The 26,930-nt window shown below is 32.5% G+C and overlaps 1 protein-coding gene and 1 pseudogene across 1 annotated transcript; both read left to right on the top strand.

Annotated features, from left to right (window-relative positions):
* Positions 1 to 9,454: 9,454 nt before the first annotated feature.
* On the top strand, positions 9,455 to 14,370 carry LOC139490066 (C-type lectin domain family 17, member A-like; annotated as a pseudogene).
* Positions 14,371 to 16,342: 1,972 nt separating this feature from the next.
* On the top strand, positions 16,343 to 22,251 carry LOC139489802 (perlucin-like). The gene is made up of 5 exons (XM_071276649.1): positions 16,343 to 16,465; positions 18,409 to 18,488; positions 20,215 to 20,302; positions 21,026 to 21,242; positions 22,166 to 22,251. Exons 1-5 carry the CDS (start codon positions 16,408 to 16,410, stop codon positions 22,191 to 22,193), a joined length of 471 nt encoding a protein of 156 aa, XP_071132750.1. The 5' UTR covers positions 16,343 to 16,407; the 3' UTR covers positions 22,194 to 22,251.
* Positions 22,252 to 26,930: the final 4,679 nt, after the last annotated feature.

Below are 26,930 nucleotides of genomic sequence, written 5' to 3'. Positions count from 1 at the left end.
GAAACTACAGACTTTGAGACAATATTCGCTGAATATGAGCTTCTTGAATGCAGTTTTATTATAAATTGTGAGTTAGTTGTCATCTCTTTTACAGCTATCAATCCATTGAATATGAAAACAATGTTATACATTAATCCCTTTCACTTATGAAGATTTAAAGAGTAGCGATGAGTAGAGATGAGTAATCTACACTAGTTTTCCGCCGCATTCCGGTGTGATTGACAAAACAATGTAAGTATATTTTTGTTTCATTTTCTTTTTTTTTCATTTGCTAATGCTGTTTTGTTTTCTTTTGTCAAACCAAACTTAAACACAATTTTATATTTATTGTACATATTCAGTATCATCATGTGAATTTTCTAGTATAGATAATTATCTTACTTACTATACATTTCTAAGAAAATGAATGGTTAAAAGCAGCTAAGGGAATATCGTGCATATAAGGTTAGAAGGCGGGGTTTATTTCAAAACACAGTTAGTAGTGGTGTTAAGTCCTTTTATACAAACAAAAAGGTACTGAGATAGATCTCAAGGTTTGAACAGACGAAAGAATTGATACTGAAAGATTAAAATACATTCTTAAAACACATTTAAAGCTATCAATTTGTTGTTGTAAGCATTTGATTTTTATGATAAATGGAAGTTGTTTCTTAATGCTAACGGAATAGAACACTTGCTCGCTTTGATAGGTCACTTATCTATATACCACGTGTTAACATAATCCTTAAGACAAATTCGTTACATAGTATGCTAGTGACGACGTAATACGGTGTATATGGGGTCAGTAAATTCCATATGGGGATTCGAGCTTCGCTCTCAACCAATATGAAATTAACTGACCCCGTATTTACCATCTGATAGTAGCACACTATGTAACTTATAATCTCGTTAATTTACAAGTGCTTTATATTCTTCCCCAATTTTGAATTCCAGTCATGATTATGCATTAAGACCTTTTAATTGGAAATTGATATATGTCAATCTTTTTTGGTCGAGCATCAACGATCATTCTTCTGTAGACCAGAAGCTCTAGTTTCTTATTGGATAATTGAACTGGTGGTTTTGAAGCTTGTTTTCTCTTGTGACATTGTTTTCATTTTTTTTTTATTTTTTTTTTTATTGAAAATCACTCTTTTAAAACATATGTAAGACATAAGTGAAAGAAGTAAAAGTAGATTCTGCTAGTTTTTTGAAAATGTATTACTTAGTCATCTTGGTTTTCAGTAAACGTTATAACGTTCAGGTTAAGGCGAATTCAGCAACAAAAATTGGTCTGGTATAAATTTAATAATTTGCTTTATTTGTGTTTTTAATTGAGTTGACAATATAAATTAAAAGTTACTAAGTCTATGGTCCAGTTACTTGTTTACTGACTTCAACTCATACTTTCAGATGAGGGATTTTCTCTCTGTTTGGAAGACCCATTAGTGGCCTTTGGCCGTTTTTTCTAATTTGATTCCAATTTAGATATGTAATATTATTAAATGTCCCAAGATAAATGATTGTATAAGACCGTACACGACCGTGCAATCCTATAGTAGGGGGTGGCAAAAAGGGGGGGGGGGGGGTGGTTGCTTGCACACAAAAAAACGTGAAATAAGACATAATTTGACGTTGAACGTGAAATAATTTCTGTACTGAACGTTGCACGATAAAAAATTTCTGTAATGAACGTTGCACGAAAATTACATACTCTTATGTGAACCTTTTGTGACTGAATCACTCAGTCTTCTAGTATATATTAACTCTTTGTTTTACTTGATATTCCCGATTTAGTATACACATAATAAGTCATTTATGATATAATTGGTTTACGGCTGTTACAAAAGTATTTCTTGACGATCCCTGAAAAGTGTTTGAATTTTATTTGAAAAATGCCGAGCACGCAAAATAAGACTTTGAAAATCACGATGCACGTAAAATTAAATAAGCAGAACACGTTGAACGAGGCACCCGTCTTGCACGACTGATAAAAAATAAAAAAGTAAAAACACGTTGAACGTGAAATAAAAAAACGGCGATCACGTTGCACGAAAAAAAACCCTTTACCACCCTCATAGTAATTTCACCTATTTTATGTAAAAGTGGCAGATGTTCAAATTTCTGATGATTTTGATAACAAATTCTAGAAAATAGGAAATGAAAACATAATTGAAATTTACAAATTTTAAGTAATATTTTTACTCACTTGAATGAAAAGTGTGTAATATGAAAAGAGCTAAATATTTTTTTTAACCTTATGAATTAATGATAAGACGGAATTCCTGTAATCAAATAAGTGTTGTATTATTTGCACTTCGATAGTTCATCAGAAGTCTATAACCACAATTTAAGCAGATTCTACATTTTTTTTCTCACTTCTTGAGCTTCAAATAATGCCATTGCTAAATATAAGGCAAATGTCCGTTAGTTACTTTTGTTGTTGGGTTTTTTACCAATCTGAAGTGTTAAGCCGTTCCAAACCGATTTTTTATTGTATATATACTTCACATTTATGAAAAGGGTTAGGCCCTCACTTACATATTACAAACCGCCATGTACATTATTTCTATGACTGTGTTAAAAGTCATAAGCTAATTAAACTCGGTGATATAATTTTCTCCAGCTATATAAGGCCCCGAAATGACTAATGTCAAACAATTAAAACGAAAAAACTAATGGCCTAATTATGTACAAAAAATGAACGAAAAGCAAATATCTAACACATCCACAAACGACAACCACTGAACAACTGGCTCCTGACTTGGGACAAAACAGGTATGCTCACTTGTTTTTGTTAAGATTTGCCTGAGTTTGCATTTTGATTGCTATTGTATAATTTATCTTTCAATGTTGTGATGTTTCAATATTATTTCAGGTAAGTGTAAGGTAGCGTCTGTTAAAACATTTAAACCTGTTGCATTTGTTTGCATTGTACTACTATGTAAGTCAGGTTCATAAGTGTTTTTCTTTAATCATTATTATATGATTTTCCTGTTTGAATGAATTTACACGAGTTATTTTTAGGGCCCTTTATATCTTGCTGTTTGTTGTGAGCCAAAGCTCCGTGTTTTGACCTATAAATTTTACAAAATGTGATTTGGATGAAGAGTAGTATTATTGGCACTCATATTACATCTTCTAATATCTTTATATAATTGGGAAATCATACAACTTCTCCTTATTATGTATATCACAATTTGATAAATACACATAAACTGAACTGATAGAAATAAGTAGAAACACTAGACATGAGTAGAAACACTAGACATGAGGCACAAACATGTCAATATCACATCAATATCGTTATATCGTCGATATCAATATATTAGATATATGAACATGAAAAACTAAATTGTCGAATAACCTTAGCGGATGAACATTTATTAACATAACCGTCGATATCGATTGTTTGTCTGCGGTATTGCCGATATTGACAAATAAATCAATATTTATTTAAAAATAAATAATACTGTAAACTGATTAAAAACAAAAATCAAATAGATAAAAAATAAAAATATCGATATAGAGTTGGTACCTTCAATATCGATATAGAGTTGATACTTTCGATATCGATATCTGAAGCAGATAAATACATTAAGTAAACTTATTTACAAAATCAAATTTTAGGTACTCAATCCCCATATTTCTATTTTTCTTATTTTGTGGCACATTTTGAAGAGTTCCGTATTAATAGTGGGACTAGAATGGTTTCGGCAAAGATGGTCCGCATAAGACAAGATTTGAATGTTATCTGGACTGTATCGTCAAACAGTTATGATCAATAAAACATCACGATTATGCATGCAGTTTTCATTGGACACCGTCCAGAAAACACAGAACATTTTTATGATTTTAGTCAGATACAGCAGAATCTGTTCACAACATGCAAAATCGAAGTTGTAATCCGACTAGACGAAATCGGCTGAGTTTCCCAGATTGTTACGGAACGCATTTAACTGTCTCGGTGCTTGGCCAACCTCTCCATACCTTTTTTATACTCGACACTGTGTCAATTCGATATTAAGGTGGCTCACTCCAATAATGACCCCCGGTAGATTTTTTTTATTTTCACGTATTTTGTAGATTTTTTTATGCTGAATTCAAAAATGCAAAGAAAAATGTGGGTCACCTGGCTTGTTTTCCCCTCAAATTGAAGTGAAATGTGCGATTTTGACTCTATTTTCAAACATGTCCATCCTTTCAACAATAACGGTTACATCAAATTCAAAGACTTTTAAAACCAAGTCAGTATGATTTTTATGTGAAAAAACATTAGAATTTGAAATATAAACCTTTCCCCTGGTTGTTTTTGACTTAAAAATCCTTTTAATTTCAGATTAATGTCTAAATTTTGCATTTTCTAATTTCAGTTGTAGGCAAAAAATATTGGTTTAATCGATTTTTCGTAAAATTTTTCACGTAGAGTTTTTTTTAAAAACAGATATGTCAAAGCTATGAACTTTTCGAGCATTTGAAGGTAAAATAAAATGGGGGTCACCAGGCTTTTAAGAAAAGTAACGAGCTTTCGTTTATCCCCTCTACCCTAAGTTTACCCGATTGTTACGGAACGTATTTAACTGTCAGGGTGTTTGGCCAACCTCACCATACCTTTCACGATCCTTTAAAATCTGTTACTAACATAAACAACAAGTAACGAGCTTTTGTTTAACCCCTCTACCCTATAAGGTCTGATGTCAATGCACTCCATTAATTACTTAATTGTGAATTCTTTATTGATGGCTTTAATAAAATAATGTTTGTAATTATATCAATAAATGATGGCTGAATATAAACGTGGTTATCGTATTACTGTTTGTTATCAAAAAGCGAAATTTTGATTATTTTGATGAAATACGGGAATTTTGTCTGGCGCGAGTTGCTTCCCTCTAATTTGGCGCCATTATCGGACCAAGGTCGCCATTGAGCAGCATACTACATTGATGAATACGACCATCTACATGCATAACAGACATTGTGGCGAATATACAACGAAGGAGGTAGATTTATTACATAAGAAAATATAGAATTCGTTATGTTAGGCAGCCAAATGTTAACAGTATCACGAAAAATACAAACTTGGGGGTTGTCTCAAAATACTCGCTACTGTTGAAAGTCATTGCGGCTGAAACAGGGCCGTAACTTCATTGAGGCAAATAAGGCAAATCATGAAATGCCTCATGTTGGAAATTTCCTGAAACCTTGCACGGGCTCATTTTCTGTCCTATGTTTAATCGTTATAGCTGGTATCTTATTTATGTGTTTATTTCACCCTTTACAGACAAGTTGTAAACGTGTCTAGCCAGTTTTGAAAAATATACGCGTGCAAACGGCCGAAGATGAGGGGATGACATCTTCTATGAAGCACCACATCTGTCATTTTTACGCTACCGTTAGTGTCAATGAATTATTCTTTTTAATCATCATTTGTAATATCTAATTATGTCGGGTACCCCTAGTCCAAATAATGGAAGGCGTCCCATAAAAAAAAATAGCCTTGCCAGACGTCATAATTATTTGGACTAGGCTGAGACTACTATAACACAGAGATTGGTCACTTCCTGTACTGACCAGTCAAATCGTAATTATTTTTGTGTCTTCGATAACGTCCGAGTCACGTGATCTGATGAGTTTGACAAGATGGAAATATCCGCCATCTTTTACTGATGAAGAAAAATAATTAATTAGCGAATGTGGATGTTTAAAGAGGTTTATATTTCGGAAAGTGTGAATATAACATTTAAAATAATCATTATTGTTTGTTTATAATCACTTTAAATAGAAAACAGTGCAAGTATAGACTTGAATTTACTGACTAAATCGGAAGGTAATCTCGAATTTTATAATCTCGAATGTTTACCAGTCTATGGGAATGGGTCCATGAGAAACTCGACTATAACTTATATTTCAGATGAACAATCTGTTTCCCGGATATTTCAATACAAGCCTTAGTAATAATCCGTTGTAACTAAATACCATTTTTTCTGTATCGTGACAGTTCCGATGCATAATTGAGAATCACACGTGACAAGCTCGAGTGACAAGCTGCATAAACAACATGAGGTCTGATATCGAATGATAGGTTCATTTATATTGTTAGTTTAAGAAATTCAGACTTTTATTTGGTTCTGTTGATAAAATGAAAGCATTCTTTACTTGTTAGAAAAATGATTTTATGCTATGAATGTTTAAAGCCATGTCTGCATAGGGAGTCTGTTTTTAATACTATAAACATGATATCCTTAAGGACATTCACTTGGTCTGCTTTATCAGTATAAATGTTTTGAAAAATACTGACATGATTGTTTAATTACTGATGTGCCTTAATCTCAATTTACAGTGCTTTTTGTACACAAATGAAATAATCGTTTGATCTTTTAATGCACCATATTATGTCTTTATTTGAATGAGAGAATTTCCATGACAAATGATGATTGCAACACAGGTGAAGCACATTCTGTCGACACAAACTTTTAACGTTTACCGCAGGTTTTTTTTATTCTTCTGTTGATTTTGTTTATTTTAAATGGATTGATTATATTTGAACATCGACAATCATCAGTTTCTTGTAATATAAATATACGGCCTATTATATATTCGTCTATTATATGAATGTAAAATAAGAATGTGCATCTTCATGTCAGTCATGCGTTTTATTCCTTATAGCAGGAGATTCCTGCCCTGTCCATTTCAAGCCGTTTATTCTCACATATAGATATAAGATGATGTGGTATGAGTGCAAATAAGACATCTCTCCATCCATGTCACAATTTGAAAAATGTAATCCATTATAGGTCAAAATCCGGTCTTCAACACGAATCATTGGCTCACACCGATATACAGCTATATATATTTATAGTTTATCCTGCATAATGACTAACACAAAGACGCTTGATGAACGTTAAGTTGACCAGAGAAACAGACGATTCCTTATATCTGGCAAATGACGTCACAAAGGCGCACAAAATTGACTTATTCGCCGTCCGTCCAAATGTTTGTGTGTAGAGCTTTTGGTCGCGTTAAATGTACACATATCAGATATAGTGGGTATATCATTAGTTCCATGAATTTGAACAATTTTTGAACAAAATTGTACTCATATAATTTTAAACTGGTTTTAACAAATCAAAATAGTGCAAAATATTTTTTAAATATTATAAATGATATTCATAAATCACAATTGTTTCCCAAAAAAAAGTCCTTTGTCATAAGTCATAAAACGAATGCAAATTGAGGTTCTGTGAGTTTAACCCTGAACAATGTCACTGGGGTAAAGCTGGTGACCCTAACTTCATTCACGGTCATCCCAAGATGTCGGATGATAAATTAGGTCAGTATCTGTATTGTCTGTTAAAGGGTTTCTATATCATTTTCTTTACAAAGCATACATTGGTACGATGTAATTTTATAAAAGATTTACACGGAAATCACAAATTACTACCGAGAAATGTGTATGAAATAGAAAACTGGATTTGAAAAAATCGCTAAGATGACCGTAAATCATAATCGAAATGACCGTAAGGATCAGCGATTCATAACAAGGGTGACCGTAATCGGTTAAAAGATGACTGCAATTTGTAAAGGATGATGGTAACTTATAAAGGATGACCGTCAATTCTAAAAATTATCCATATTTGTATTCATAGTACAATTGATGAAGTTTGACATGTTGATAATATGAACACAAATCTGAAGACCTATATTTAAGACGTCTTACACGTCTTTTCTAATAGTATCTTATCAGTTCTAATGCAGATGGAAGTACGTGTTATTGATTTCGTGGTGTTTCGTCTATAAGTTGTAAGTTACTGTGCGATTAAGTTTAAAAGGGCACTAGCTACGAGATATATAAAAAATGTAAAAAAAATGATTTTTTTTTGTTCAATCCTGATGAGTCTTATGTACACGAAACGCGCGTCTGTCGTACTAAATTATGATCCTGGTACCTTTGATAACTACTTTATGTAAGTGAAAAAATTAAATAATATATCGCTTTGAGCAGCCAGTATGGTTCAATTCTGTCAAAATAAGCTACGAAACATTGATTAAAATTGTTCAAGTATTGTGGTATTATATGGTGACTCTTTAGCTAGAGTTGGATACCGCATGCATTGTGCGTGTTAAATTATAAAAAGGATTGAATGTGAAGATTGAAAGTAAACAAATTTAAATCGTTTGATTGACTGATTCGTTCCACAAAAACATGCTTATTCAAGTAAAAACGATGATTAATATACATTTTCATCTATAATATGAAATTAAACAGATCTGGAAAAATCCAAAATGAACGAGTCTGCTATCTATCGATAACTATAAAATCGATAAACACGAAATTGACAGCTAGTGCCCCTTTAAGAAAATTGGTAATGACTTTTTTTTACCATAGAATATAAATTGTATAAAAAAAATGGCACATTGGATTTAACTGAAAGTGGAAAAAAGTATTCCACGTGTCTTTTCTAAATATTTTTTTCTTTAGAAAAGACTCGTATTTACAAAATGCTCGTGAAGTTGGCATAAAACATCACAAGATTTGTCTGAAAACGATCACCCCCTCCCCCTAAAAAAACCCACAAGTTAAGAAATGGTTATGTTGTTGTTAGATACACATCAGTTAATATACTTTGAATAAAAGCAAATGTGAAGTATTCGTCTATATATGTTATATGTGAAAAGCAATCATATACCAAATTCAAACACAAGACTTCTAAAGGGAAATAGTCTTACACAATACTGTGGATTCATTATTATTTGTTGGATACCAATTTTCGTGGTTTTCGTGGTAACAGGTGACACACAAATTCAAATATTCAACGAATTACACATATTTCCATCAGATTGTATGCAGACCTTCACAAAACCACGAACTTACATATCCACGAACAAGCAAGTTTTGCGCAATCCATGAAAGTTTTTACCCATGAAAATAAATGAATCCACAGTAGACAAGTGTCAATGCAATATGACAAGCTACAAATGTATAAATCATTCTGAATCTATAAAATAAAAAAAAATAATAATAAGAAATCATCAACGATCGGCATTCTAATTTTCTTAAAAAAACAAAACAAATGAAAAACCAAATTAAGATATGACATAAGATACCCATCATCACAGTTCATGGCAATGGACACACACAAACATGAGTGGTGAAGCAAAATGAGTGGTGACGCAAAGATTAACCCCCTTTTAATCTATTTCAGTGGACTAAAAACATGGGCAAACGTACAATATAAAAGAGATTCTTTGTGAACAATGATAAACAGCATGACAAAAAATCGAAAAAAAACTACTAAAAGACAAACCTGTTTTAGGTGCACCTCATAGAAAAACGAAAGAATGATCTACGCGAAACGTACAAAAACAGAGAGTTATCTCAGGTCCCAAACAACGGTACGCATATTCTTTCCAAATGTATCACCCGTCGTGCTATGCATAATTTGTACAAATTAAGGGATTAGTCCAATGTGAATACATGAGTACTTTTATTTAAGGCTGTAAAAATGGATGGATACAATTTGGAAATAAGTGTTACTTCTTCAGTCGTCAAGCTGAGCCATGGGTTGATGCAGTGGTAAGTAATACTGTTTTTTCTGACCAGATATATAGTCCCAAATTTACAAAATGGACAGCATGATTTTATAAATCTTTCTGCTATAAACACCAACCTCTATTTTTTTTAAATTAAGTTGAATTTATTCCAATTGGTCCGCTTTAACTTAACTGAAAGAATGACAAAAAGTTTAATTGTAAAACTGTGATTTGTGCCATAGGAATAGCCAAGAAATGGGTCAACCTTGATGAAAAATTAGAAAAATCATTAAAAATAGGGTACTTTCTAATAGCTAGGGTGAAAAAAGTTCACAAACTACACCATTTGATATATTTTTCATAAATTACTTTTTAACAGTAATATAAACGCAAAAATCAAGTTAAGAAAAAAGTTTAATTCTAGTTGAGGTGTAAATCCTAAAGTCTGTTTAATAGGAACTACTGGTGACCGATCAATGATATTAACTGTACAGTTGCATTACTATCTGTACAAATTAATGGGACGACTACTTCGAGGCCTTGTCTCCTAGTTTATGGTCCAGCCACTTTGAATTTTCGCTATGATGGTGTCCTGAAAATAAATTCCTTTTTAAGAATTCTTTGCCGACAGGCGTGACATATTGCTGTGTCAACAGTTTAATTTTGTATTAAATTTTTCATGTTTTTTAAAAACAAGACATAATCTTTCAATCAGTTTAATTGAGGTTTGGAGATGGCGTATCAATAACTGCTAGTAGTCTTTTGTAATTTATGTATTACTGTCATTTTGTTTATTTGTTTATGTTACCTATTCTGACATCGGACTCGGACTTCTCTTAAACTGAGTTTTACTGTGCAATATAACATTTTTGGTCTTTAAATAATAATACTAGTATAGTATATATATTTTCCTGGAATATATATTACTTTCTGGTAAAATTAAATTCAATGTGAGAAAGTGATACGTATATAAAATTACAGGAAGTTGTTTACATATTCGATTATTAGAAAAATCGTCAAAAATAACATATACTTTCATTTTGAGCGTGTGGGATTTGACATTTACCAAAATGACTAGAAGAGTGCCATCTATTGGGAAATGAAATAAAGGTATTTCATGTTAATTTCTAACAATAGATGAGAAGAATCAAAATTGAATATATTGTAGAATATAAGGGGGCAAATAACTTTCTTGCTTTTTTAGGTCTATACATTCAAACAGACCATAGTTACTACAAAATGAATGTCATTAGTATCCTTCATTGGAATACAGGTTTTTCGTTTTATTGTAAGACAATATTACTGCGTGAAATTATAACAGAAAAAAAGATCAAACAGAAAAGTGAGGAGAAAAATAAGATTTCATCATATAGGTTCTTAATTAGATAAGAATTGTTCCTGGGTTAAGGAAAACGCGTCAATTAGTATGTGTATTCTTCAATTATTGATTTTTTTGATTCAAAATTAGCCGAGCCATTGACTGCAGAATAATCACATTTTTTGATAAGTCATAGTCAGCATTGTGGTATGTATTTTGTTTTTGATTTCCTCAACAAATAATGTATCCAATCTTACTTGAATGCCTACATGATATATATGAAATTGAGAATGGAAATGGGGAATGTGTAAAAGAGTTAACAATCCAACCAATTGACAGACAACAGCAGAATGCCATCAATTGGTCTTCAACACAGCAAGAAGATCTTGCAACTGGAGGCGGACTTCAACTGGCCCCAAGAATGAAAATGGGGAATGACAATAACCCGACGGATGGGAAGAAAACAGCCAAAGTTAACAAAGGGTCTTCAACACAGCGAGTAATTCTTGCACCCGGAGCCGGGCTTCAGCTGGCTTCTAGAATTGAAATGGAAAATGTACATAAAACAGACAAAGGTCACCAATGGGTCTTCAAAATATGAACTTACAAAAAATATTAAAGTAAATATATAGGGGATAAGGCGTCTGCGTATTGCTAGGCGGTGATGTCATAGAAGCTAAAATGAAAAATACAGGTTTCAGCCACGGTTGGGGAGGAAACAAACAATCCTTTCTACTGGTATTTTGATTTTTTAGGAACTTTCTGTATACTCTTTAAATATATACTAGTACATTATATTTTATACTTTGTCACCTGGTACCATTCCCTACGTGTTTTAATTTCTGACAGAAAGATATTGAGATATTTTGTTATTGATCACAGTCTTTTTAAGGGAAGTTGGCTTCTCAGTTTCAAAATAATTAACTTTTCAAAACACTAGCATATATTGATATATTGCTTGTTTTCTAGATATTAGCCATTGAAATTTTGGAGGAAAAATGTTCTCTCTTGATTTTTCTTAGCTTTATCATTGACAAGTTTAAGTCCTCAAAAACAATTGAAATATAATTAAAATTTTATAAGACTTTAACAGACAGTTTATCATTATACATGTAAAAGAATTATTCTGAAAATCTGACCAAAATTCCAAAACTTTACAAAGCGAGCTTCCTTATTGAAACCAACTTTTTAATGAAGGAAAATTCAACTATATAGATGAAAGAAAACACTATGCTGTGTAAGCCTAGTAATTTCAGTCCATTGTTTCGTTTCTTTGACTTATACTTTGTAAAGAGCAACGATTCCTATAAAAAAAATGTCCCATCCTGTCAACTGGTTTACTCTAACAAGATGTTTGGGTTTTTTTTCGGAAAGAGGCTCATATATGCGCCGGTCTATTGATTCATATATATTGGAGGAACCAATTGATATTGGTTAAATGTATTTTCAGAGAATATCAAAATATATCTTTGCAGGAGGAAATTTTTGGATTGGTATATCAGACGTAATCGTTGAAGACAGATGGATATACTCAACCGGACAGAAACCGATTACAGTTAATCATTTCCAATCAGGACAGCCTAATGGACATACTACCCAAAACTGTGTGGGATTGGACAGTTCTTACCATGGATATTGGAATGATTTGAACTGTCTTACCAATTATCCGTTTATTTGTGAGACAGATGCTGAGTAAGGTTCTTAATTGCAATGCTTTTAAAAAAGAAGTTTAACAAAAAGCGGGGAGGTATTTCTTTTCACACAGAAAAATAGGTTGAGACTCCATTTTACTTTTAGTATGAGACGAATTGATATATAATAAATGACCCGTAGAAAGGTGAATATCCAAATTTGTCCACCCGTTTCAAAATGTTTTCCCCTTGAGAAATGTTAAAATGCTAATGCTAGAGACTTGTATTTTTATTCATATGAGACTAACTTTTTTTCAAAGTAAAACGACTAGTGTCATATATGGAGCATGATCTATTACTTAGCACTTGATATCCATCCCTTTTTTGTGGAGTTTGTGTTGCTCAGTCGTTTGTTTTCGGTATTGTGTACACTGTTATCTTTTCGTCGTTTGGAATATTCTACCAGTCCTCTTTTAATTCAAGATATGATAGATCCTTTTTTGGTAAGCATCTTTAGATTAATCTTAATTTTGTGAAACGCAATTTTACATTATTGATGACATTTTGATAACTCTATATCATTGATAAGCAATGTCAATAAAAAAAACCATTTTATTTTTTTTTAAACACCGTACTGTTATAGAAAAAAATAGGTTGTCTTTTCTGAAATATACATAAGAAATAAATTTATATAATGCGGCACATAACTTTTCTATTTTCTAACTAAATTATTCATAAAATAATATTTCAAACTTTATGGAAAAAAGATGTGGCATAGTTTCCAACGATACAACTCTCCACACGAGAACAAATGACACAAAATTAACAACTATAGGTAACCGTATGGGATGTAACAATAAACAAGGTAAAATTGAGAATGGAAATGGGGAATGCGCCAAAGAGACAACAACCCGACCATAGAGCAGACAACAACAGAAGGTCACCAACAGGTCTTCAATGCAACGAGAAATTCTCGCGGAGCTAGGCGTCCTTCAGCTGACCCCTAAACAAATATATACTGGTTCAGTGATAATGAACCCCATTCTAAACTCCAAATTGTACACAAGAAACTAAAAGTTAAAATAATACAAGACTAACAAAGGCCAGAGGCTCCTGACTTGGGACAGGCGCAAAAATGCGGCGGTGTTAAACATGTTAATGAGATCTCAACCCTCCCCCTATACCTCTAGCCAATGAAGAAAAGTAAACGCATAACAATACGCACATTAAAATTCAGTTCAAGAGAAGTCCGAGTCTGATGTCAGAAGATGTAACCAAAGAAAATAAACAAAATGACAATAACATATAAATAACATCAGACTACTAGCAGTTAACTGACATGCCAGCTCCGGACTTCAATTAAACTGATTGAAAAATTATGTCTTCATCATATGAATATCAGGCACAATCCTCCCCGTGAGGGGTTTAGTATCATACCATCATAACATATATGAGAAGAACATAACCTGTGTCATGCCAACAACTGGTTTAATAATAATAAATGTGTTTAGTTCCGATGCAAAGACCCTATAAGTGAATTAATATTAACGCCAAAATATGCAATCTTTAATGACCTGACAACAGTATCGTAACTATATCCCTTCTTAATAAGTCTATTTAAAGGTTTTGTTAGCTTCTGAGGTGAATACTGATATTTTTGTGCTTTATAAAGAATATTAGGTCCATACTGCATAGTATATATAGATTTGTTATTTTGATATCAAACACACAAATTTAATGTGCTCCCACTGACATCACTGCTGCAGTCTGCAACTCACCTTATTATCAAATAAATTACCATACCTAAATGCAGATTATTTTTCTTTTGATAGGTCTACACAGTCACAGATTGTTGGTTGAACATTGCTGGTATAGGAAAAAGTAGTTTTTCTTATTAAAACTATAATTGTACTTCATTTATTATTGATTTTCTATATCTTCATTTCCTATCTTACTTTTAGTTAATAATAATTCTTTATTTAAAGAAGCCCATATACCGATAAAGACAATATTATTAGTTACATACTTTAATTTCACATGTTAATATAGTCGATAAGATAAATTCGTTACATAGTGTGCTAGTGACCTATTACGGTATATAAGGGGTCAATTAATTCCATATGAAATTTATATGGAATTTACTGACCCCATATATACCGTATAACGTCACTAGCACACTATGTAACGAATTTATCTTATCGACTATGTTAACATGTGAAATTAAGACTAGTGACCTATCAACATGAGCAAATCTTCAATGCTGTTAGCATTAAGAAACTACTAACATTGGTCCTACAAAAACAATAACATCTTGTCAGGTTTGAATGTGTTCTATGAATTTATTTCCATCTTGATCATCAATTTCTTCGTCTGTTGAAACCTCTAAGATTTTTCTCAGTACCGTTTTGTTTTTATAAAGGGACGTAACACCACTACTTACCGTGTATGAAATAAGCCCCGCCTCCCTTCTTACCTAATATTGAATACAAAAGGATGTAACACCACTACTTACCGTGTATGAAATAAGCCCCGCCTCTCTACTAACCTAATATGCATTATACACGGTCTCCATGCGGACGCTTTTAACCAATCATATTCCTAGAAGTGTATGGGAGGTAAGATGAATTTAAAACCCTGAAAAACAGTGTATTGCACCATAGAATAATTGGTTAATAAGGTTATGGATGCAATTAATAGGAACAATTGTTTTTGCTACGAGCCTGTGCAATAAAACTATACCTAATTACTCCAAAGACAAAATTATACTTGTAAATTCTTTTACCTACACTAAACCCATTATATCAAAAATGTTTAGATGCTATGCTATATCATTATCGGTATCAATTTTATGAAGCAGATGTGCATTTCGAGGAAAACATAAAAAGTGCAGAAGTAAATCAAAATGTAGAAAAGGAATCGTAGATATGCACGAGGACAACTTCCTTATATTTGAAATGACTTTAAAATATTACAGACCTTCACCCTTAAAGATTTATACTTCAGACTGCTATCGTTTATCACCCCAAAGTATGCATTTACAGTTCCATTGGCCATTCTTACTATATTTCTTTAATGTGATGCATAAGAATGGAAATAACGGTATTGTGTTTTAAGCTTGACCTTCGTAAAACTTGTTTTACTGTCGCAATTACCCAATTACCTTGCTTCGCTACGCATCTCTAGGTGAATTGATTTTGCCGAAATCTTCTTATCATACGACGTTTCCTTATTTGAATGTCTAAGCCTGCCTAAACATATCGCTTGTGATGTTAGACATCGACGTATTGTTTCGAAGTCGTGATGGAGACCGTCAAAACGAATAATTGATTTATTTTGGTAGTCTCTCTTCGTTACTCTATTCGAGCAGTTTTGGTTGTTGGTGGACATGTATCAGTCAACAACACGTTAATAACGTACACAATACAGAATTCTATGACTTCGTGTAGTGTTTTAATTGTTACATTCGACGGTGAACTTCTTCAAACAGATATCATTTATTAAAATACCACATGTTTTATAATTTTTACGATTTACAATCACAAATATCAATGACAATACCATCATAGTAAAAAACAAAAAAACGACCAAATGACAAATAAAAGTCTGCAAAACACAATGAAGAAGACTTACAATTGAACAAAACGAAAGCAATCATTCATTGAGATGGGTCTCACATGCATCAGATTGGATAGTAGACATCTCCAGCCTTTACAAGTTATCTTGATAACAGAATGATAATTGGCTCTAAATACTACTCAAAGACATTACACACTTGTAAATCATTGATCTTGTAAGATGTCTGAACTTTAAAGTGACGAAATGTAAAATTTTGAAATTGAAACACGTTTTTGATAACAAAAGATTAGTGATAACCTTTGACATCTTGGTGATATGAACACAAATATGTAGTCTGTTAGAGGTTTCTAACTAGAATCAGTTTTCTTACAAATGGGAATACATGTTATTGATTTCGTGGTGTTTCTGTGTTGTGTGTCGTCTATACGTTGTAAGTTATAAGTATGTGATTTAGCTTAAGCAAATGGGCATTGATATGAGTAAAAATCATAGTGAATAGTAAGCTAAAAATGTCCTCGAAATAAAAATGTAAAACACTTCAAACGAGAAAACTAGTAGCCTGGTTTGATATAAAAATAATGATCGAAAAATAAATATGGTATATAGCAACAAACGAATCTTACTGAATAACAGGACCCCGATTTAATCAATCATTTGACAAGGTATCAGACGCATAAAGCATACTTTTGAATATTCCGTTAGTATCTTTAGACCCTCTTTTTGTTTTTTTTGGGGGGGAGGATACAAATGAGGAAGGTGAAATTTACCTAAAACGAAATTGGCAAATTTGTCACATTTATTACTTGTTCATACTTTATTTGGCCTTTTAACTTTTTTGGATTCGATCGTCACTGATGAGTCTTTTGTAGACGAAACGCGCGTCTGGCGTATATACTAAATTTGGTTCTGGTATCTATGATGAGTCTATTTACATAACCATTATTGTATTTTTAAGCTTTAGATTTTTGGTATAAATGTTTTAGATAATAAACTCGTCATAGATACCAAGATTGAAATTTTATATTTACGCCATACGCGCGTTTCGTCTTCAAAAGACTCATCAGTGACGCTCGAATCAAAAATGTGAAAGACCAAATGAAGTACGAAGTTGAAGAGCATTCAGGACTTAAAATTCCTGAAAGTTTTGCCAAATACAGCTAAGGTAATCTATTCCTAATCTAGAAAAGCCTAAGTATTTCAAAATTTAACAGTTACTTTATGATTATGAACATATCTTTTCTGTTTCTTTTTCTTTTTTATATAGATTAGACCGTTGGTTTCCCGTTTGAATGGTTTTACACTAGTAGTTTTGGGCCCTTTATAGCTTGTTGTTCGGTGTGAGCCAAGGCTTCGTGTTGAAGACCGTACATTGACCTATAATGGTTTACTTTTTTAAATTGTTATTTGGATGGATAGTTGTCTCATTGGCACTCACACCACATCTTTCTATATCTATATCAATTAGCTGTGAGGGCGTATCTGTAAAAAACAAATAAGAATTGAAATTTCCCAAAAAATGACTTTTAAAGCAGTACAGCAACTACTTTTTGTGTTTGTTTAGAACAAATATAATAACGATTTAAAATGCCCTGTTTAATCAAGGTACTACAAAGATTGAATAACGATACGTTTTATAAAAAATCCAATTTTTCAAATTTAAGTTCATTTTATTCAAAAGAATATAGCAGTACAAAAAAAAAAATGAAAATCCTTTCGCATGTAACTTTGATTGTTGTGTGAACACTGGCTTATGCTGTTATGAAATATTATGACATATTTATGTTTTAAGATGCCTGATAACAAACTCAGCTTATGAACAAAAATCATCAATCCAGTAGCATATATATTGTAAACGTACTCTATTGGTAGTAGAATATATTCAGAATTACAATTCTCAATTTTTATTCTGAGCAATCAGATCATTTGCATAGAGGAAAGATAATATTATTTGAATATATATTGTATAACGTACTCTATTGGTTGTACAATATATTCAGAATTACAATTCTCAATTTTTATTCTGAGCATTTAGATCATTTGCTTAGAGGAAAGATAATATTGTTTGAACAATTTGTAACTCGTTGTGTATACTGGTCAAAAGCATAAGAAACACGAAAGACGGAAGTAAATCCATCAAAACACAACAACAACATCTAAACAACAGTCTAAGAAACCACATATAAAACTATAGACTGATCATTACAAAAATAGGGAATTGTTTCAGATGCCTGAGATTGATAAGCATTTCTTGTTCCAAATATGGAACCCGTCGTGTGATAATTTAATGATTAGTCTCCTTTGATCATTGAAGTGTTATGAGAAAAATTACCAACATTTAAGACTTTTCCTTTTTGCATTATAACTCCTCTTTAGGCTGTAAAAATGGATGGACACAAAATGGAAATAAGTGTTACTTCTTCAGTCACCAAGTCGAGCCATGGACGGAGGCAATGGTAAGTAGAAGTACTGTTCTGACCAACTTTCGTGAGTCCCAGTTCTTTGTTTGTTTAGAATTCCAAAACTTTTTTAATAAGACTTTAGATAAAGTATATCTTTAAAGTGGGATGACATTAAACGCAAAGCTTCATTATTACAGCACCTACTTAACATTTGACTATTTGATATTGCTTTAGAATTATTATCGTCTTTGTCATCTTCCTGTCAAATAAAACGGTGCAATTTCCGTCAAGTCGGGATGAATAGTAAAGGAAGGATATTATCTTATTTTACAAGAGCGAATAATACACATGTAACACAAAAACATGGAAATGTTATTAACAGGGTTATTTGGAAATTAATATTTTTTTCAGTAATTCAAGTGAAAATGGTAAAAACAAGCCATAAGTATTATTTGTGACTCAATTTTTATTCTCTTACAACCAAATACAATTTTGATTTAGTGCTAATGTTCACTTCAATAATTAACTACAATCAAGTATATTGTTGGTATACATGTATTTGCCAAACATGACTTCTCCTAATGTTGCCCTAAACATCACAATCCGCCAAAAATACTTTCCTTTCCATGTTTGAAAAATGCAGAAAGATGCAAAAGGCAGTTTAAACCCATTTTTATGGAAACAGACAACATGATAAAAATTTATCTGACAAACATAAATCGACCAAAAGGTAAAATAGGATGAAATACAGAACGGAATGCTTTTTATCAAATGGCGAGATCAAAAGCTCAAACACATCATACGAATGACTTAAATAGGACAAATTTAGAGTTACGTGATTTTGTTTTATTTACTGTTGATTTAAGAATAATGTATCAATCCGACAACGCTTCATTGAGAAGAGCTTAACCAACAGTTTAACACAAATGAATAAAAATAAGAAGATATTTGTATTCTATTCAGAAATTCGCATAAAGAAATAAACTGATTCGTCATTCTAATACTTAAACGTTTATAAAGACAGTTTTCACAATACTAAAACAATACATTTTTGAAAGAGCGCGACATTAATGACATTATACTTGTCGGACTTTATCTAATTTCTAAATGTTTTTTTTTGGTTTAAAGTAAAGACCCTCGCCGCCAATTTGTTGTTTTCTATTCAATATAGGAAAGTGATCAGTATATGCATGAAGTTTGTTACATGCTTATTATCTTAAGAAATAATCACTTGCCAACATGTCGATCAGTCATTTTAAACAATTTTACCGAATATAACATGTGCTGTCACTTTGTTGAACATCCTGTTGACAACATATAAAAATGAAAACCATAAAACCTTGAAATAGCAACGAACAGCCTTCTCCAAGAAAACATGTTGCAAATAGAATTCCAATATCTAGCAGGAGAGAAGAACCGAAATAAACAAATATAGTAAAATATAAGGGGAGAACGATAACTTTTGTTGTTTAGCTCCAAACATTCAAAATTATCACATCGCTTACAAATTGAATAACATTATCATATTTATCCTCCGGAATAAAGGTCTTTCATTTTCTTGAAAGGCAACCTTACTGTCTGAAATCAAACCAGTAAAGACTCAAACCTTGAAGTATACAGAAATATATGCTAATGTGTTTCTCTAAGTTCTACACAGAATAAGGGGAATGCACAGGGTATATGAGCATGCTTTTAAAAGAATTTATTTGATAAGAGACCCGGAGTAAGCTGCAAGTCATTTATGCATTCTTTAAAATATTTATAAATTGTTTTTTTTCAGTCCGTGTGTCGTGTGTTTGATTCAAAGCTAGCTGAGCCGATGACTTCACAAGATTCTCATTTTTTAATTAGTCACAGTCAGCATGTGGGTTTGTATTTCCTAAGATTGCAATGAAAAACTCAAGCTATTGGGATATCGAGAAAAAGTTACCTTTTCTGGTCAGTAGAATCTAGAGTTGTAACACAGTTCATAATATTTCAAGCATGTAGATGCAATTGATATTGATTGCAGATTGGCTAAATTATCTGCGTAAAGGATCGTAAGATGCAGTCACAGTAATAATTATTTATGTACTGCAGCTGTGCTATTTGAGCAGTCAAATTGCATTGACTGTATATTCATATGTGATATACAGTCCCTGACTATATATCACCTTGTTCATGACGTTGACAATGTGTTTCCGTAGAATTTTATTTATGACGTCAATAAAACAAACAGGTTCGCGGAAATTTTACATCTTCCGCTCAAAATTAAGAAATGATTGTTTTACCCTAAATACTTAATTTAGAACAGATATAAGAGTATGCAGTATATAAAGAATAACCATACATTGTCTCGAAATACCAATGTTATTTGTATTCGGCTCGAAACAGGTAGAAATGCTCGACACAGCCTCGCTTTCTACCTGTTTCTAAGGCTTGTACAAATAACATTGATATTTCGAGACAATGTATGGTTATTCTATATGTACATCGAAACAAGTGACAACTCTTCGACAGATCCATCCATATGAACATATTTATATTTACGAAACGCAGTCATAAGTTAAAAACCCTCTTGGAAATATCAAAATATTTTTCCAACTTTGCAGGAGGAAACTTTTGGATTGGCATATCAGATATAATTGATGAAGACCGATGGATATACTCAACCGGCCAAACACCGATAAAAGTTAATCATTTTCAACCGGGAGAACCAAATGCACATACCTCTGCAAATTGTGTGGCGTTGTGGGCTCCTTTCCATGGATACTGGGCAGATGAAAACTGCCTTACTAGCTATCAGTTCATTTGTGAGACAGATAATGAGTAAGTTTAATCAAGAAAAAAAACCCTCCCTAAAATTTAGTAAAAAAGCAAACTCAAAGTTTGCAAGTTATTTTTTTAAAACACACATTAACTTTATTCACACCTCATTTTATGTTTGGCTCAGGCCTAACTATTTACAATTATGCAAGAATAATAAATTTCTAAAATTACCAACCCTTACACAGTTTGTGGTTGCAACTGTTTATACAATTTCAATTTACCTGCATTTGAATATTATGTTCATGATTTATGGGATACGAAACGTTTCTTTAACAAACAAAACTTCTTTTTTACTTTTAAGGACAAATAAAAATACTACTTATGTCCAACAAACGTGGAATGTATTTAACTTGTATACATACATTTTAGCTGATAAATGGTTGATATCAGATATAAATAATATATGTCCGTCTGTACAGGAATGAATGGTATTATTCCACTGCATGTTGATTTTGATAGCGAAATCAACATTTGATTGCTTGAAACGATCACACTTGACGTCGAACACGTTACCCGCGGTTATTGTTTAAATAAAACATTTTGATAGGGTTTGTTTTACAAATTATCCAAATCTAAAAAAAGAAGAGTTAATAATAAATAATTAACTTTAAAACGAAACTGATTGTCATTGTGTATATTGCGTTTAGTTATAAAACAGAACGGATAGAAAACAATTATGTAAATTTTTTATTCAGAAGTAAACCTTTTTATATGCAGTGGAAAAACACATTCATTTTCCTAGGCTTCGTGAGATATGAAGAAATGTCCACCCACGAAAAGTCATGCTTCCTTCGTGCGATGTCCTCGTGAAATATGATTTTTCTCGGTTGAACAAATCTTCATATTTCCCTCAGGCACGGAAAATAAATGTATAGCATTATCTCAAGCAGGCATTCTCAAATGTAGTCTTTTTGTATTTGCAGATCTTCAGAGTCACAAGTAATTGGTTGATAATTTGCTGATATATATAAAGATGCAGATAATTTCAAAAAACATTATGCTCTCAATATACATTGGTTTTCTCACATTCGCTAGCCAAAAGATGAAAAAGATACCAGAGGGAAATTCAAACGCATAGATCAAAAATAAACTGACAATGCCATGGACAAAACAGAAAAAGACAAACAAACAAATAATAGTACAAATGGCACAACATAGAAAAGTAAAAACTTAACAACACGAACCCCACCAAAAACTGGAGGTGATTTTATGTGCTCCGGAATGGAAGGCAGATCCTGCTCCACATATAGCACTCATCGTGTTGCTCATGTGATTACAAACCCGTTAAATAGTCTAATTTGGTAGGTTACGTTCGTGAAAGGGATCGGAACTGAAGTTACGACATAAAAAACATATCCGATATTTATTTCTAAAACAGATATACCGTAATGTTCAACCAACTCGTGATGGCGTACGTAAAATTTACGAAGAGATGCTGTCAACTTCACTATTTGGAACTCTTGGCTTACAATTTCAGCAACCTTCTATCAAGGAAATCATAGCACTGAAATTTTGTATCGATTAGGAGATATATACTCCGTAGCCAGGTGCTGATGGAATGTTGCTACATAAAAATGATAGGTTCACAGCTGGGAAGATGAAACCATCTCTTTTGTCGGAAAGTTTTGTTTTTAACCGACCCTCAATGTCAGTTAGATGTTAGTCAAGATTTGAGACATATTTAACTGTATCTGTTGTATCCTGATCTCTAGTTTAATGGGATAGATGCGTTCAACAGTCACTAAATTTAGTGAGAGAACATCATTTATATACAAAGTAGCGGAAATTAAAGTTGAAGGATATTGCTAACTTCTTTTGTTTCTTCTTAAGACGTTCCTGTATAAAGTGAGCCTCGTAAGAATAAAGGAACACGTCGGTAAGAAGAGAGACACAATTTGTTCCCATTAGAAGGCCGATAGTTTGTTGAAAGAATATGTCCTCCAAACGTAACAAATAAAGCATCTTGATATTGTCAGTTTCAGATTTTTTTAGTTTGAATCAGAATGATTCTTATTTAAAGTAGGATTTATTCCCCCTAGGACAAGGTACTTGTATCTACGTTGGGTTTTCTTTTTTTATGAACCAATTCTTTCAATTTGCCTTTTATTTTGGAATGGGGCATACCTGTGTAAAGAGTAGAATACCAAATGTTGTAATGCTTTTGCAATATTACAGAGTCTTAGATTGTATGCACTCTAAAATATCTTTCAAATCGGAATTATTTAGTATCCACATCTGATTCACATCGCCTTTATAATAGGCAGTTCCACAATAACTTTGGAGCCCGGCTTACATTGCTGATGAAATTGATGTTAATAATTTTCAAAGAAGTTTCGTGGAACACTTGTTAGACCCAGTAATATGCCGTTGTTTGTAAGGACACTTATGTAGTTTAGGTATTAATACAGTGATGGAAGATCCAGTTTCATCATCTTTGGTTGAATTTCTAAAGGAACATAGAACGGACCTATGATTTTCCAGGATTTTCATCTTTGGTAAGTGTCGCGGGGATATTTGTTGAGTTCCCACATAATAACAATGTTGCACAATCTATCGGTTGATCAAATGCACGCCCGTTCCGAATACATTATGCTTGATCAATGGTAGCACCTGAACGTTTTTCAGTGTGGAGGTGTTAAAACGGTAGCGTCTAGAGGTTACAAAACTTCGTGAAACAGAAAACGAAAATATACATTAGCATTCCAATATTTGCAAAAGAAACATAACCAGGATCTTCAATTTGTTGATTATGATTAGGAACTTTAAAATTGTCACTAAAAATCGTCTTATGTTTTGGGGAAAAAGACATGTTGCTCTATCAGCACGTGACAATTGTTTGTTTACATTTTCTACATTTACACGTGTTCATCCTAAAGGCGCGTTTTGATTGGATGCAGCCAGTTACGACTGCGACCAATATATATCACTACCTTGTGTCCAGAATTCTAGCTTAATCCGCCAAGACTGGAGAGGAGAGGATTAGATTGTAACACTTAGCTAGCGAAGATGTGGTTTTCTATGAATTAATTTCTTGAAAATCTTGCGTCTTTATACTGGATACCTAAACATCAAAACAATCATTACTAATAACAATATATAGTTTAATAAAATTGAGAATGAAAATGGGGAATGTGTCAAAGAGACAACAACCCGACCATAGAAAAACAACAGCGGAAGGACACCAACAGGTCTTCAATGTAGCGAGAAATTCCCGCATCCGGAGTCGTCCCTCAGCTGGCCCCTAAACAAATATATACTAGTTGAGTGATAATGAACGCCATACTTATTTCCAAATTGTACACAAGAAACTAAAATTAAAATAATACAAGACTAACAAAGGCCAGAGACTCCTAACTTGGAACAGGCGCAAAAATGCGGCGGTGTTAAACATGTTGATGAAATCTCAACCCTCTACCTATACCTCTAGCCAATGTAGAAAAGTAAACGCATAACAATACGCACATTTAAAATTCAGTTCAAGAGAAGTCCGAGTCTGATGTCAGAAGATGTAACCAAAGAAAATAAACAAAATAGTATTTAACTGACATGCCAGCTCCAGACTTCAATTAAACTGATTATGATTTCATCATATGAATATCAGGCACAATCCTTCCCGTTAGTGGTTAAGTATCATACCATCATAACATGTATGAGAAGAACATAACCCGTGTCATGCCAATAACTGTTTTTTGAATAAATGTGTTTAGTTCCGATGCAAAGACCTTATAAGTGAATCAATATTAACGCCAACATATGCAATCTTTAATGACCTGACAACAGTATCTTAACTATATCCCTTCTTAATAAGTCTATTTAAAGGTTTTGTTAGTTTCTGAGGTAAATACTGACATTTTTGTGCTTTATAAAGAATATTTCCATAAAAAATTGGATGTGAAATACCTGAACGTATAAGAAGTCCGCATGTTGAGCTATATTTACGAATGATGTCCTTATACCGATGATAAAATTTAGTAAATGTTTTGACTAGTTAGTGATATCGAAAACCCTGGTGTAATAATTTTTCAGTAATACATAAATTTTTCCCGTTAAAATCTAAAACATTGTTACATACACGAGAATACCAATCTAAAGTTCGTATAACGATTCTTTTTACAGATGGGATAACAAAAACTTCACTGGTATCCGCACTTTCGTACATATATATTGGTTCTCTATTTATCCATTTCTTTTCGTATCATCATTTATGATCAGCTCTTTAAATAAATAATAAAAAAAAACAACAACAATGAAAATAACTCGTTACAAATTAAATGTGGCCGAACCACTTCTATGGATTTAGCTTCATCAGGAACGCGCAAAGCAGAATATTTGAAAGCCAAAGGATGTATAAGGACCAAAAATGTTGACGTTCTATAAAACAAAGAGGACAAAAAAAAATAACCAATCAATCTTACGCCAACATCCTGGGAGAGGAGACACCTTATTATTTTTTAATTTCAAAATTTATAAACGGGCAATTTTATAAACTTTGCTTTAAATCATGTCAGTACCGAAGTACTGATAACTGAGCTACCGATACCCTGTATTAGAGGACTGATAATCCATCAGCAGAGGTATCGACTCAGGATCAGTGCTTTAGAAAATGAAAACAACAGAATAAAAAGAGGAAAAATAAAGACAACAATAGTATAAAGGCAACAGTTGTATACCGCTGTTTACCGGTGTTCAAAAGTCATAAATCGATTGGGAAAACGCAAATATGGGTCGCAAACTGAAACCGAGGGAAGCTCATCAACTAAAAGAAGAAAACAACTGGATGAAATCAGACAAATATGGCTTGTAATGCATGTTTCCTCTATTGATTATGTCGTCTCCACCACATGTGTATTCGACATTCAATGTTTTTATAAGGAATGACTGTATTTTTTTTTTATGTCTATGAAGAAATAACATAATAAATGTGGTGCACACAGAATAATCCGCGTAGCGGGTTATTTAAAAGTGTGCACCACATTTTTTTATGTTTTTTTGAATAGACAGAAAAAAATTCTAGTTGTGTCTTATAGTTTAATTCTAAATTCGATTTTAAACCAGAGTAAACCCTGCAAAAAATGTTGATGACGTCACGGTCACATGAATTTTGTTCATTAGGCCAGTGCAATTATCACAGTGCAATCACTTAAAAGGTAGGTCAGTAGTGGTTTTTCTTTTTGCAAATATGAATGGAATGTGAAAAACTATATCTCGAGTGAACGCAATTGATAGTTTAGATTATTTTTACCGATTACCGCTACGAATTTCAGCTGACGGCGACTATAGTAGTATTTAGATCTAAATTCAACAGTCAATGAGGACTTTGATGTATTATACAAAAAGAATAGACGAAGTTTTAAGTAAATAAATGGCTGAAGTTATGAAGTAAAATAATTTGATAATCTTGAATACAAAATAGTGTTATCAACCCTGTCATACTTGAGAAAACAGAACACAATTGTTTTTCATACGACTGCATGTTTGACCTCATTATTGTTTTTTAATACAGCAAGATTTAATCTGAAGCAGCTGTATAAACAAACATTTAATGTTTTTAAGAACACTTTGGACCGTTTCTTAAGTAGAAAATATTCTAAGTTCTGACTTTCATGTTTACAAAAGTCACAGAGAATCTATAGGTATAAAGATAAGACATCTAGATGATAACAAACTATATTGAATGAGCATATTTAT

Source organism: Mytilus edulis, chromosome 9 (assembly GCF_963676685.1).
Source record: "Mytilus edulis chromosome 9, xbMytEdul2.2, whole genome shotgun sequence".
NCBI classification, from domain to species: Eukaryota; Metazoa; Mollusca; class Bivalvia; order Mytilida; family Mytilidae; genus Mytilus; species Mytilus edulis.
The sequence above is the reverse complement of the archived record's forward strand: the minus strand, read 5'-3'. Positions and strand labels throughout refer to the sequence as shown.

Bases quoted from the DNA above. Each gene is read 5' to 3' on its own strand.
- LOC139489802 (XM_071276649.1), top strand. From the start codon at position 16,408: ATGGGAATACATGTTATTGATTTCGTGGTGTTTCTGTGTTGTGTGTCG. The intron at 16,466-18,408 runs GTAAGTTATAAG...ACTCCTCTTTAG, and splicing joins TTGTGTGTCGTCTATACGTT to GCTGTAAAAATGGATGGACA. The intron at 18,489-20,214 runs GTAAGTAGAAGT...GTTTTTTTTCAG, and splicing joins AGCCATGGACGGAGGCAATG to TCCGTGTGTCGTGTGTTTGA.